Below are 13,344 nucleotides of genomic sequence, written 5' to 3' on the forward strand. Positions count from 1 at the left end.
TTAACATGTCCATCTTAAACAAATGTAATTATGACTTGTTCTTAAAAGTTGTAGTATTAAAGATGGTCTTTGTAAATCACTGGTGCATACTTTGGAGTCAAATAAAGTTTTATGTTACTCTCTTTCACTTTACCTGGGGAGAGTTAGCATGAGGCTGATGAGCTGGAAGAGGGCAAATCAGCACCACAGGGTTTACTGTACAGATTGGAAGGAACAGTATGGCAGATAAAAGAAAATTCCTTTATTTGTAGATTTATATAAGCATAATATGAAGTTAGTAATCCTACTGCAGTTGCTTAAGTTAGTATCTAGGAATATCTGTAAGGAAGAGCAAATAATTTAATCTAAACTCATATCTTCCTCTTCATCTTTCTTGTCCTTAGAGTCTCCTTCCTTTTGGTCTGATTTGACACTGTTCTGCATGGCTTTGGCAAAGGCTTCTACATCTAGAAGTTAAAAACACAAGTTATTGCAGTTCCTGGGCTGGAGCTCATTGTCCACACAAGGTTAAAGCTTCATTACTTAGAAAGCGGACAGTTGCTTTAGTATGAATTAGCAGGGAGGAAAATTTTAAATAGTAACACAGATCCAGATCTCTCTGACACAGGATTTTATGCACTTTCACTGTGCATGGGCATCCTAAGACCAGAATTCCTGCAGTAATGGGAGGGACGCTAAAAGTTCATTATGGAAAAGGGAAACCCCCCTCCCCCAAAGCTGGCCCTGACTGTTCACTGATTTCAGGTGAATCATTAAAGACTCCCACAAGAAAGGCATTCCTGAACAAGGTGACTGGGACACCTCCAGAGTCCTTTGAATCTCTAGCAGGAAAACAAGGCCAACACATCTCTGCAGAACCCCAACTTCTCTAACTGCACATCACACCTCACTCTGCTGGGAATAGCACCTGCCCTCTCCTTGTAAACATCAGTGCAAGAGTCATCTTTGCAGAGTCAGAGAGAAGCTGATCCTTACACCCCACACTCAGTGGTTGTGTGCAGTGCCAACACCCCCAACAACCCCCTCCATCCTGCTCCCACCAGCAAAAGCACTCACCGCCTTTATTTGCTGCATCTACTGCCTCTGCAGGTAGCCCAAACTGGCTCATGAGTGGGCCCAGCTGTCCTGAAGCTAAGGCAGCACTGAACATGCTCAAAGCCTGTGAATTGGAGTCAACAGCATCAAAAGAAAGTTTGCATCAGATTCCTGCAGCCGTAACCCCAGGAGGAGAGCAGTCCTGTCAGGGCAGGGCTTGGGAACAGATATGCAATAAAATAATCACCAATTAAATGTCCCTCACTTCCTTTTGTCTGCATGGAAGTTGCTACAGTTCAATTTAAATCATTTAAGCAACTGAAATTTTGCAAACTGACAAATTTCAGTCAGTTCTGTAAGACACCAGCTTTTATCACAGTGTCCTGGAATTACAGACTGGTGTTTCAAGGGATGTAGTGCAATAACCATGAGCATCACTTCCCTTCAGTCACCTGAAATTACCTTTAAGGAGCCACTTGTTGAAAGTGTTGAATCTGCTACTACTCCTGTCATTTGCCACAGAGCATTTATAGTGAAGAGAAAGGTAAAGCCCAGCTCCAAAAGAAAAAGTAAAAACCATTCCCATCTGCCCTTGAGTGACTGCAGGAAAGAAGAGCTGGTGCTCCATTAAACCATGTCCCTCCTCCCTTCCACTTGTACTGAGCAACTTCCCACTTTGAACAGTGCCAGAAACCTGGAAAAGCAGGGCAAGGTGAATCAGGAGGAAGGAGAAGCGCACTTCTCCCCAGAGCCAGGCATCTACCTGCTGGAACTGAGGAGACGTCAGGGTGTTCTGGATCTCTTCCGCAGTCTGCGGCAGGGATTCCCCTGAGGGAAGGTAAGGCATCAATCGCTCCTGAACTTCAGCATTGGCCAGGATGGGAGCCATGATCTCGGGAGTCAGAACAGCTGCCAGATCCACTAGGAGAAAACAAAGGGTTGACCATTAAACTACACCCAAAACCCCATGTTTTTGTCATGTAAATCAAATTATCTAGTCAGGGTCTGAGTATTAAAACTTATTAGCACACTGCCACCATCTTTTCTTCCTCTCAGTTTTGGAGTGAGAATAAGTCTCCTGAAGCAGCCAAGAACAGCACTGAAATAAAAAAAAAAAAAAAAAAAAAAACCAGGAACAAAAAAATTAAGAGACCTTTGAAACCAATGTGGAACAGGACAGGACAGTAAAACAGCTCCAAAGGACTCCTGGATCCAACAGCTGCCTGGCCAGAACACTGTTACCTTGCTGTCCTCCTGCTCCAGATGGCACATTCATAGTAGCTAAAATGTTCTGAAGGTCACTCAATTGAATGGGCTGGGTTGGGCTTGTGGCTGAGCTGGTTCCATTACCCGAACTGGGAACGGGGCTGGGACTGGTCACGGAGGCAGCCGCAGGAACGGACGGGGCAGGCGTTACACGGGTGGAAGAAGTCGTGGAAGATGGAGTCACTGCAGCTGACTGGCTGCGAGAGCTGGGCAAGATAATTAGGATAATTAATTCCCTGCAAAAACCTCTTGTATTCTGAAAAGCTTCTTTTCAAACCCTTCCAATATGAAAAACTCCTACCTCATTTTAGAGAGGTAATAAGCAGCCTTGATTCCCCCCCATACTCCCCATTCAATAAGCCATGATTCCTCCCCCAGAAGTGGCAAGTTCACATTACAAAAGCCCTGCAGGCCCAGGGCACACGAGGCCTCCTACCTTGATGATGAGCTGCTGGTCGGGGGTCCCCCACTCCCGAGCAGACTGGCCAGCCCAGGCCCCGTCAGCGCGCCCAGCCCACCTTCCATAAACATAAAAGAAGAACAGGTTTAGACATTTATTTCTTCAGGTTTTCTGCACCTCTCTTGTCTGGAGAGGCTGCTCTTGTACCTGAGAGGTTTCATTTGGTAAAATAGAGGAGGGGGTGAAAGAGCCCAACCCACCCTCCCACGTCCTTAACAGAATCTTGTTTTCTGATCTTGCATCCCCATTAGAGAGCTGAACATCTCAGAAATGACTCAATTTCTAGGTGTACACAAGGATGAAGTTACTTCGGTTTGTGCCGTACGTACATCATTGCATCACAGCCCTCTCCTCTCATCTGCTATCCCAAAAATCCAACTTTTCTATGGACTTTAAACCCAAAGCCCCCAGCAGAAGATCCCAGAGGCGTCTTTGAGTTGCCACCACTCTCTACCCACAGACCAGGGGTTTGCAGCTTCAAACCTAACGCAAAGATGCAGGAACAGAATCAGCCAAGCTGTTAAACACTTCACAGGCAAAGGAAGGACAGCTCCACGCACCAAGTGCTCCCAGGGGAGCAGCCAGCAGGAAACCAACACCCCTATGCCAAAGAAACCAGAATCGGCCTCCTCCATCACATATCCAAACTACCAAGGACTTATTGCAGGGTCAAGAACCTCAGCTGGGAAAAGGCCTGGCTGCTGGGCCCCCCAGAGTTGTCAGGGACTCGACTGTCCCCCCACAACTCCTTTGAGCCACAGCAGCCAAACGCTCCATTTATCAAACGCCTCCCATCAGTGGTTCCTTGCACCACACCTGATTATACACACAAAGCACCTGCATTTCTCACCCACCTTTGGGAGCATCTGGGAACAGAGGACAGAACAACAGCACTCCATGAGCAAACCCATGGCCAACTGCAGCTGCAGACCACACAGGTCAGTCCCTCCTTGTACAGGAACAATCCCATGGAACCAACACTTCCTGTCACTCATCCCACAGCTTCCCCTACAGCAGGCATGGAAGGTGAAGCTCACCTGGCTGCACCACATACTGCTCTGCTCCATTTCATGGTAGAAGTGACCCAGGAGCAAGAGAGCTCCTTTGGAGCTCTGCAGAGCCCCAAGAGATGCAAACCAGATGTGAAGAAGACAACACTCCCAGGGGAAATGATCCCCAGGGATTCACCACAACCACTGTTTGCAGAGGCAAGCAGATGGTTCTCTTTCTGTTACATGTCAGTTTCACTTATGGCTGGATGTAAACGCAAAGAAAGAAGAATTGCTGAGGAGAAGTGTTGAGAAAAAGAGAATAGTCTCAGGATTAGGTGAAGCTTCAAGAGGAAGATCATTTCCAAACACATCCTAAAAGGCCAGAACCTTCCAACACTAACATGAGATTTGCATCTGAATATCCCACCAGTAAGACTTGCATCTGAAGCGAAAAAGACACCAGCCAGATCCACAAAAATGGACTTCTGAGCTTAAGCACAGAACCTGAGTCACTGCCATCTGTGTTCCTTTGCCTACTTACACTCAAGGGTCTGACCTCTCAGAAAATGCTCCTGGAGCACAGATAGCATTGAGAACAGACCATAGCAGGGACTCCAACACACCCCCCAGCCCCTTCAGCAACCAGTGATTCCAGCTCTCCCCAGGGCCGCCCAGGAGAGACATCCCTGCCCTGAGCCTTGTTCCTCTGACTGGGGAGTGTTGTGGGGTGGGACCACTCCAACCTTCTTCTTGAACTCTTTTTACTTTGCACACAAATATTCACTGAATCAGAGACAACACAAGCAACCCCACAGCCTGGTAACCAGCACATTCACCAGGAACAAATCACTGGTTTTTGGCCCCTGCTCCAGTGAATATTTAGGAGGAAGAAAAGGAGTAGAAAAACACAAGGGGAAAAAAAAAGCAGAAGATTCAGTGCAGCAAGGAGCAGAACCAAGGTTCCTCGCAGATCAAGCCCTGAGATGAGTGCTGTGTAGAATCTGGTACCCTTTTTCTGTCCCTGAGCTCATCTCTGAGGCAGGGCCTTGCCTTCTCACGTGAAAGAAGCGCTATTGAGATCAATAGCACTACTTGAAAATATTGTCAGGTAAGATTTAACCTGGCAGGAGAAAATACCATTTTGGCATAAAGATATTAAAGCATTTTACCAAGTCCTCCTAAGCCCGTTGGTCCGATCAGCTGCATGAGCTGGTTATGGCTCATGTTTCCAAGAAGGCTTTGCAAGCCACCCTCACCTAAAAACAAAAACATTCTGAAACACAACATATTCACATAGTTTTTTTCACAGCACTCCGGCTCAAACAGCAGGAGATTAATTGGCATCACATTCTGTATGGAAAAACAGTTTCAAGTGTTTACTGATTCATGATCTTCATAAAAGATAAATGTAACTTGGCTTCATAGAGAGAGGTAAGACTCCAGAGAATCTACTGGAAACAAAGAGATTTCTCCTGGCAGTCTTAACTTTCAGCCTACACCTATTTTAACAGCACAGTTTATTCTGCTAAAAGCACATTTACGCTTCTGTATCAACATTGTCCCCAGCTCACCCTCCTTAGCCATCAGGGATTTCTTCCTAGGGAACTCTAGGGGCTTATTCTAGACATAAATTAAAAAAAAAAAAAAAAGCCTCTGACGTGAAGAAGCAGAGAATGGACTGTACCTCCTAGCGCTGAGAGCTCGTGGCCTCCACTGGCATTCCCACCCAGTGCCCCTGGCATGGGGGGATTGTTGAGATACTCATTCACCTTACGGCAGTGCTCCTCATCCTTGTCTGTCTTCGGCTCCTGCAAGAGAATTGCTCTTGGTATGAGTCATACTGGGGGTATTTTGATCCAAGACCTTTGTCATTGGCTTCCCACAAACCTGCATCCAGAAGAAGAGTCGTTTTGATCCTGCCTTGAACTTCAATACATACACACGGCCCGTGGTGCACTGCGGGACTCTCTTGAACTCACAGTCATCAGGAAAAATAATCAAATCCTGGAAAGTGTGTCAGAAGAAACAAATGTTTGAGAAAATACATCAATATTCCTTTTCACCTACCAAAGCCCTCTGCCCTCCTCCACCAGCTTTCTTCCATCTGCTCCTCACTGCAGAGAGGACGTGGAAGTGCAAGTCTGTCGGTGACATTCTCACCCTAATTTGTCCTGGAGGAGCTCTTTCCACAGCGCCAGCAGATCAGAACATGACGCAACACCTCAGCACTGAAACACAACCTCATACTCACATCCTCCACGTTGCCCGAAGTCCTGTCCTTCCAGCAGAAGTGAATGAGGGAATCATCGGTTTGCTGGATGTAAACAAGGCCTTTTCTCTTGTCTGGAGTTACAGTGCTGCCTTTCAAGGACATCTTTCCTGCCCGAAATTCCACCAGGTATTTGCTCGAGGAGCCACGAGAGCCTGGCACCAGGCTTGGAAATAATGCACCTGAAGACATCCTGGAAAGAGACAGAGCAGCAGGTGTGATGAGAAACCTTCCCACATCCTCCCTTCCCGATATCAAATTTCAGCTTTTACCAGGTGGCTTCACAAAAGCAATCTGTCCCACTGCCAGCAGAATTCCAGGGTGATTCAACTGAGCTAAAGTGGAACCCTGGATGAAGACAGGCGGCTCTACAGCCTTCCACTAATAAAGTAAAGCCCGTGTGCTGAGGCACTTGAAAATGAAGCCAACATCCCCCAGTGCTTCCTTCTTCAGTTCGAACCGTGGTTCAAAGCAGGAAGCCCTGCTGTACCTTCAGACTGCGGCTCCAGCACCCCCGTAGAGCCCCGCAGGCTGCCCCGTGCTCGACTGACTCTCACGGCGACCCCCCGGCCCTCGGCTCCCGCAGTGCCCGACCCGCGGGCCTGGCGGCGATGGCGGGCCCGGCCGACCCTGTGGGACAGTGCGGCTGTTCCCGGGGTCGCGCTGGGCTCACAGCGCAGCCAGCCCCGGGCCCGCCGCTGGGCAACAACCGGAGCGGAGCCGGGACGGGGGGGGAGGGGGAGCTCGCGGGCCGGCCCGGGCACCCCCCGCCCGCCCAGAGGCCGCGATCTTCTGCCGGGCCCCCCGAGGACGCCGTGCCGCCTTCCCCCCCGGTTTCCCCCGGAAGGAGACCCCCAGCCCGGCCGCCGTTGGGCGAGGGGTCCCGGGGGTGCCGCGGCGAGTCCCGACCGGTACCTTCAGCCTCCTCCTCCGCCGCCGCCGCCGCCTCAGCTCTTCCTGCCCCGCGCGCCGGAACCCCGCCCCGCGCGGGGCGCGCGCGGCCGCGGCTCCGCGCGATTGGCTGGCGCGGCTGTCAATCAAAGGGGGCGGTGCGAGGCGCCCCTGCTGTGTCACGGAACATGGCGGCGCCCTCCCCCCCCCCAACCCCTCATGACCTCCCCACCCCCATCCCATCCCTCAGCCCCTGCTCCATCCTCAGCCACGTACAGCCCAGGGCCAGCGCGCCTCCAACAACACCTTTATTCCCGACACAGGCAGGGAATGGTTACAAAATTCAGTCCTTCCACGGAGGCGGGCCGGACCCATGCCCAAAGCCTGGATTGCCTCACAGTATTTCAGTATTGCTTTCCTGACCCAAATCCCAGGTGTTTCCAAGGGGCCGGCGGTGTATTCCCAACAGGAGCAGCAGCTATGGGAAAGAGTCTTGGGTTTGTTTTTTAAAGCAGTTTTCGGTGAAAATTTTACTGGGAAATTGTTTTTAATTATTAAACAAGAATAAATACTTCTCATTAGTTCTCTTCTTTCTGGGTGATCTAGGATAAATTATTCCTGTCATTAATCCGGTGATCAATCGGGTGACAAGAACTCTATAAATGCTGGATGTGTGAAAAGCTGCTCCCCATTTACAACAGGATGTCACATCCAAGACACAAATGCTGTACAAAGTCAGCTTTCACGTTTATAACATTTTTTACCAGAAGTCCACTCTCTCCCCAGCTCCAGCTCGCACAGGGCCTCTCCACCGTCACACCAACCTGAGGTCTCAGTGCTGGGAGCATTCCCAAGGCTGTTCCCGATGCCAATTCCCAGCCACTGCAGGTTTCCAGCCCAGCACCGCCAGCAGCGCACAGCCCTCGCTGTCCTGCACCCCAACCACCCCACGGACTGCAGGGCAAAGGTGCTGAGGAACAGAGTCCCCCAGGGGTGGACACCTCCACCCAGGGCTGGAGGTGTCCAAAGCTCCAATTTAAACCATCTTTGCGCAGTGAACATCACGATAAAATTAAGGTACAGCCCCAGAACTGGCAGAGCAAAGCCAGAGTCCTCCTCCCCCCCGCCAGCTGCTCTGTAGGAGTCTCACAAAAATCTCGGCCACCATCCAGAGGCCCAAAAGGTATTTATTAAGTATTTATTATAATTTCTTTCTAGCTGTTTTCTCTATGTAGCTGTATTAACATATACTAACACAGTTATCTTATATACAGTGTTTAATCAAGTTATAAAAGTGACATTCTTTCAAAAGGTGCAAAGTTATTAATGTTTTGACACGTAAACTACTGAGGCGAGATCTGCATCGAAAATAAAACTTTTGGACTTTGAGAGCATTAGGAATGCCAGGGCTGGCCAAGCAGAGCCATGTGGGCAGTGCAGGGAAAGGGTTCTGGAAGTGTTGCTAATGAAGAACAATAAATTAGAAGAATGGATTTGGAACTAATCTGAAATTTTACTGAAAGCTTTAGACTAAAGGAAGGGGAGAAGAGGGTGAAGATGTAACTAATGAAGTGTTTTTACATTGGAAATGTTCCCAGTTTCTTTTTATATCCCATGAAGATTCTATACTGAAGTTTGGATTAAACACATTGGTACAATTGTTTCATGCTTTCACATAATGACAAGGCTTTAGGTCTTTGAATTTAAATCCTGGCTTAGACAAAAGGGATGCTAACCTGTACACCTCCTCTTAGAACATCTGTACAGTTTTTTTTCCATTCAGGCAATTTCTATTTATATGCATTGCTTTAAAAACACCACTCCAGCATTAAACATCCTATGTAGTGTAAGCAAGTTTTAAACTCCCGCTGGTCTAATATGTGATTCCTTTCAATCCTCACCTAACAAAAAATTCCCTATGGCACGTGCAGCGAGTTTGGAAAGGGGGGTTACACTGCCTGACACTGTCATTAAAGCTCAGGTTTTTACCAAAACTATTTTTATGCTGTTCCATGTGGAGCAGCACTGTCTTTACAGAAGTGTCTGTGCCCTTACTAGGAACAAACACAACCCCAACTGTGCCACTACGTCCAGCTCAAGTTCTGAGGACTTCCATCAACACAAGGTACAAATTTTGGCAACAGAATCAAGTTGCCATGAACAAGATTCAGATAATGTCCTTCCTTACTGCTTTGAAGTTTTACAGCTTCTCTTATTTTTCCAATGAAGACAACTAAATTTCCCCCAAATTTAATCTAATTGTTGTACACATGACTTGATAGAAGAATTCCTCTATGAATATGTTAATTTGCCTTTGCTGTTTAATCCTGTGGCTAAGAGAGAAACACTTCAAAAATCTACTTTCTGGATGAAATCCCAGATGTTTTGGACATTAAACAGACCAGTTCTTTCTTGAACTCCTCATGTTGCTAGCACTTAACAGCAACAATTTCTAAATTACTGTAAACTTCACAGCAGCACAGCCGCTCTCCATTTTCGCCTGGTTACTCAATTAAAAACTTTCATAAAAGAAGCAGCAACATTAGGATCAGTTTTGATTACTGGACCTAATTTTTCAAGCCTCTCTCCCCACCCTGCCCCCTGAAGTGTACCACTTGAAAGAAAATGAATGCATCAGTTCAGTAATTGATTATTTCCAGTATTATACGGCTTTGATGGTTTGATATGGAACAAAAAAAAAAAACCATCCCATTTTTTGACATCACGTGCTCACAGGAAACTTGTAATAGGTATAACTCTGCCAAAGCTTTAAATTGATTCTGCTTTTTCACAACATACAAAACAGACATGACCTAATAATGAGAAACATGCAAACCAAAACTTCCCCAAAACATGAACCTGTGTGGATACACACACGGAAGTGCTTCCAAAGGAAAGTTTAGTCTAGAAGCATTCACAGTGCCAAAGCTGCCAAAGGTAGTGCAGAAGAGTTAAGCCTCCAAGTGGTAGCAAGCAATATATTGTACATTTTAACCACCTCAACATTCCTGCTATTGCTTCCGAAGCTCCTCCTATGGTAAGAACAGCATTTGACCTCAGGAAAAGCACATTTCGGGTGCACCCTTCCCTTCTCCTAAGGTATGCTCTATGGGATTTATCACAGGTATACAGTTTAATGCTCACAGTGTCCCAAAGTTGTGAAGACTCTGTAACAGACAACTACAGTATGAGAGGCTTGGGCTGGGTTTTGTGTCCCAGGTCTCTCAGTTATGGAATTGTTGGGAAGGGGGCCGAGAGCTCCCATCTCCAGGGAGTGCTACATACAGTACGGGGAGTGCGACAGGACTGGGTTTGATCCTGTTGGTACCATGTTGGCTTTTCATCCCTGCTCCGAGTGCCAAAAACTTCAGCTTCTTCACTATTGTACTAAGTAACAAGGATATTATCTCTATTTTATTTAACTTACGTAGTTTTCAAGGCTGTTATGTGCTCTACGGATACAGCGTATCCTCCTGCCAGAGAAACTAGGGGAGGAAAAGGAGAACCAAAGGTCCCTCTGAAAATTAGTGAAAACTTGATGATTCCAGGTGCAGCTTTATGGAATGAGCGCAACAGTATTTAAATATTTGGCAATCCAACATTAGTGATAATTAAATCAATGATTGTTGACTGACAGAATTTCTGTTAAAATTGACTTAGAAAAGCTGGTTTTTGCTATCAACAAAACCAGAGTAACTGGCTTGGAATGAAATCTAGTAACTAGATGTCCGGATGAGATGAGCAATTAGTTCTGGAATCTCAATATATGTCTGGACAGTCTGAGAAATTTCTATCAAAATAGCCACCTGAGTACAGCCAATCTGGAGTCCCAGTGTATGGGTTAGTGCCTTGATGAAACCATCTGTAACACAAAAAAGAAAAAGAAGAGAAACAATAAAAGAAAAAAGCAAACAGAGTGAACAGTTATTAAAAGGGAAAAAAATCCCAACATTGCTTCCTTCACAAAACGTTCTAAAAATACACTGGTATTTCTTATCAAAAAAATTCTCAGGAAATATTATGAACATGAAAAACATTGAACTTCCTACACAATTATCACCACCTTGTAGAGCGCCTTTTTTTTTTAGCATAAAGTCAAGGAGTATGGAATGGATTTTAAAATTGCTGTCCTATTCAAAGTAAAAATAACATCGATACTCTATATATATTAATTTTTACTTTAAAAGGATGCTAAATCAGTTACACAATCATTTTTGGAAATTTGCCCCAAGAAGAAACAGTTTCTGTTCTATGGAGCTATGCCCTGCCAAGAACATCAACAGCTGCTCACTTTTTAACCACGTTGACCAAAACCAATTTTATATTCTCTGGAAGAGATTTTTCAAGGCATTAACTGGAACTAATCTGTAGCTGCTCCTCCAGGCTTTGGGAAAAGAATGCTTTCTCTTCTGAATTTCATAAAATCATGGAGCATCCCAAAGTTCTTGCCTTTGAAGGAGGCAACTGCAGCGACTGGCCATGAGCACACACTTGACTGCCCAGCACTAGCAGCTGTGAAAAGCACCCTGTGGGAGCAGCAGCCAAATCACACATCTCTCCCTGATGCACTCTGTGACTCAGAAATCACTTGAATATGCAATCAAAAAAGCAATTTCTGAAGTATCCAAGCCAAAAAATACAAAAAGTGTGAAAATAAAAGGCCCTAGAGGGCCACAATGTCTTGCTCAACTTCCAAAAGCTGGACAGGAATTGGTTAAAGGAGAGATGACACTTAACATTTTATTAATTCTAACAAAAACATTACCTCTGTAGGTTTAAAAAAAAAAAAAATCCAGCATTACCACAGTATTTAATTATGACAGGTTTCAGCATTTATTATTAGGTAATTTGTCCAGGACAGACTTATCAGCAATTTTGGCTTCCAGCTACATATTTAATTGTTGACCCAGCAATGCTTTCAGTGACACTACAAATTGCGCTGTCATGGAAGCAATCAGACACGTGCTGTCCTGAATAAAAACAATTCAAGCAGAGTATCCAGCTATTCCAAGCTTCAACAAATCCCCCCTTCCTTGTCCCTTACCGTGTGTGCCACTCCACCTCGTCTTTTGCACGCTCCTTGCGAGCAGCTCTTTGTTTCTCTTCTAGTCTCTCCTTCTCTTTGCTTGCCACATCTAACCAATGTTTCAAGAGAAATTGGTTACTTAGCAAAACAAAAACAAAAATGCAGAAAACACAGGAAAGACGAGAGAAATAAAATAGAGCTCATTTAAGCAGGAGAAATCATTTGCTGTACACAGTCTCAGGCAACAAAATCCTCAAACTCATTTCAGAAAAGTTGCTGCTACAAACACAGAGCTGAAACTGAAATGCTAGTGTTTTATCTCTCAGAAACACTGTACTGAGACAACAGGAACAAACTCAGATTAGACATGAGAGTGATTTTTTTCAGTATTTGGCCATATGTTTCCTCTGACAAACAGCAGAGCAGCAGAGCATGTCTGCTCATCACATGTCTGTCCAGACAAACTCCAGAGCAAGTGGAGCACATCTGCAGCTCCTCCCAAGCTAACAAACATGCAAACACACCATAGCACAGGATAGCAGCCCTGGGATCCACCTGGGATGCATCTGCTCTCCCAGGCTGTGCTGGGAGAACACAGACATCATACACTATTCAAAAGTATGTTCATTGCACAGGATGAAAAAGAGTTAAGGCTGCTCTGGGAACGAGAAACTGAGGGCAGTGTTTCCTGCATCGACCTCCCTTCAGCCATCCCTCCCAAACCTTACTCATGTGCCAGTACTTCCTGCAGCAAACACACACCCATGTTCCCGTTCTCCATGTTCCTGATATCCGGACGTAGCCGGCAGTCCGTGGGAGCCAATATCGCTTCCATGCCCTTTTCCAGCTCATTGAGACTCACAGCAAAACTGGTGAAATTGTACATCTGAAAAGCAAATTAAAGAGAACACACAAGTTATTCCAGCAAAGCAGTGCTAGGTTCCCTACAGTGAATGGATACAACACCACTTCCAAGAGAAACTGCTGAGTCAAAGCTTCTCCCACTGGCTGCCCCAAAGGCGAGGTTAGGTTCATACAACACCAGCTGGATTTTTTGTTGGAGGGAAGGAACAAGAAAGGGCAGATGGGGATAGAATCACAGCTTTCATTTTTTAAGCAGTCTTTACTTGGGAGGATTAAGACAGATTTTCTACCGTATTGATATTTAACATCACGATTTTTAGGAAAAAGCAAAACAAAACAAAACCACCCACACCTAAAAGACCAAGAAATCTCGTTGAAACTATGGAAATTAATATCCAGCTGCCCAGTTACTGCAGCCTGTGGCAGCCTATCTTGGAATAGCAGGGCCAGCAGAAGGGAATGTGTATCCATATTTTAGCCACTCTCAGTGCAAAGATCTCCCAGGCAGGTTAACCTAAGTGCCCAGATTCCCAGCTGCACT

General features: G+C 46.0%; 2 protein-coding genes across 4 annotated transcripts in view; both read right to left on the minus strand.

Moving 5' to 3' along the window:
- Positions 1-221: 221 nt before the first annotated feature.
- ADRM1 (ADRM1 26S proteasome ubiquitin receptor) lies at positions 222-6,999 on the minus strand. Of its 3 annotated transcripts, none has more exons than XM_082292565.1 (10): positions 6,938-6,999; positions 6,005-6,215; positions 5,641-5,757; positions 5,438-5,561; positions 4,923-5,009; positions 2,738-2,819; positions 2,278-2,507; positions 1,799-1,956; positions 1,057-1,159; positions 222-446 (listed from the first exon to the last, which is right to left on the minus strand). In XM_082292565.1, exons 2-10 carry the CDS (start codon positions 6,212-6,214, stop codon positions 340-342), a joined length of 1,218 nt encoding a protein of 405 aa, XP_082148691.1. In that variant the 5' UTR covers position 6,215; positions 6,938-6,999; the 3' UTR covers positions 222-339. The 3 variants fall into 3 exon arrangements, with proteins under 3 accessions (XP_082148691.1, XP_082148692.1, XP_082148693.1); XM_082292566.1 differs by lacking the exon at positions 6,938-6,999 and adding an exon at positions 6,513-6,810; XM_082292567.1 differs by lacking the exon at positions 4,923-5,009.
- Positions 7,000-8,095: 1,096 nt separating this feature from the next.
- The window catches only part of OSBPL2 (oxysterol binding protein like 2), a 42,042-nt gene continuing 36,793 nt past the window's right edge, over positions 8,096-13,344 (minus strand). The window contains exons 13-15 of the mRNA XM_082292561.1: positions 12,702-12,825; positions 11,958-12,048; positions 8,096-10,775 (exon numbers count right to left, since the gene is read on the minus strand). Coding sequence (XP_082148687.1) covers positions 10,673-10,775; positions 11,958-12,048; positions 12,702-12,825 — 318 coding nt within the window. The 3' untranslated portion in view covers positions 8,096-10,672. The remainder of the gene's footprint in view (positions 10,776-11,957; positions 12,049-12,701; positions 12,826-13,344) is intronic.

Source organism: Coloeus monedula, assembly GCF_965178545.1.
Source record: "Coloeus monedula genome assembly, chromosome: 17".
NCBI classification, from domain to species: domain Eukaryota; kingdom Metazoa; phylum Chordata; class Aves; order Passeriformes; family Corvidae; genus Coloeus; species Coloeus monedula.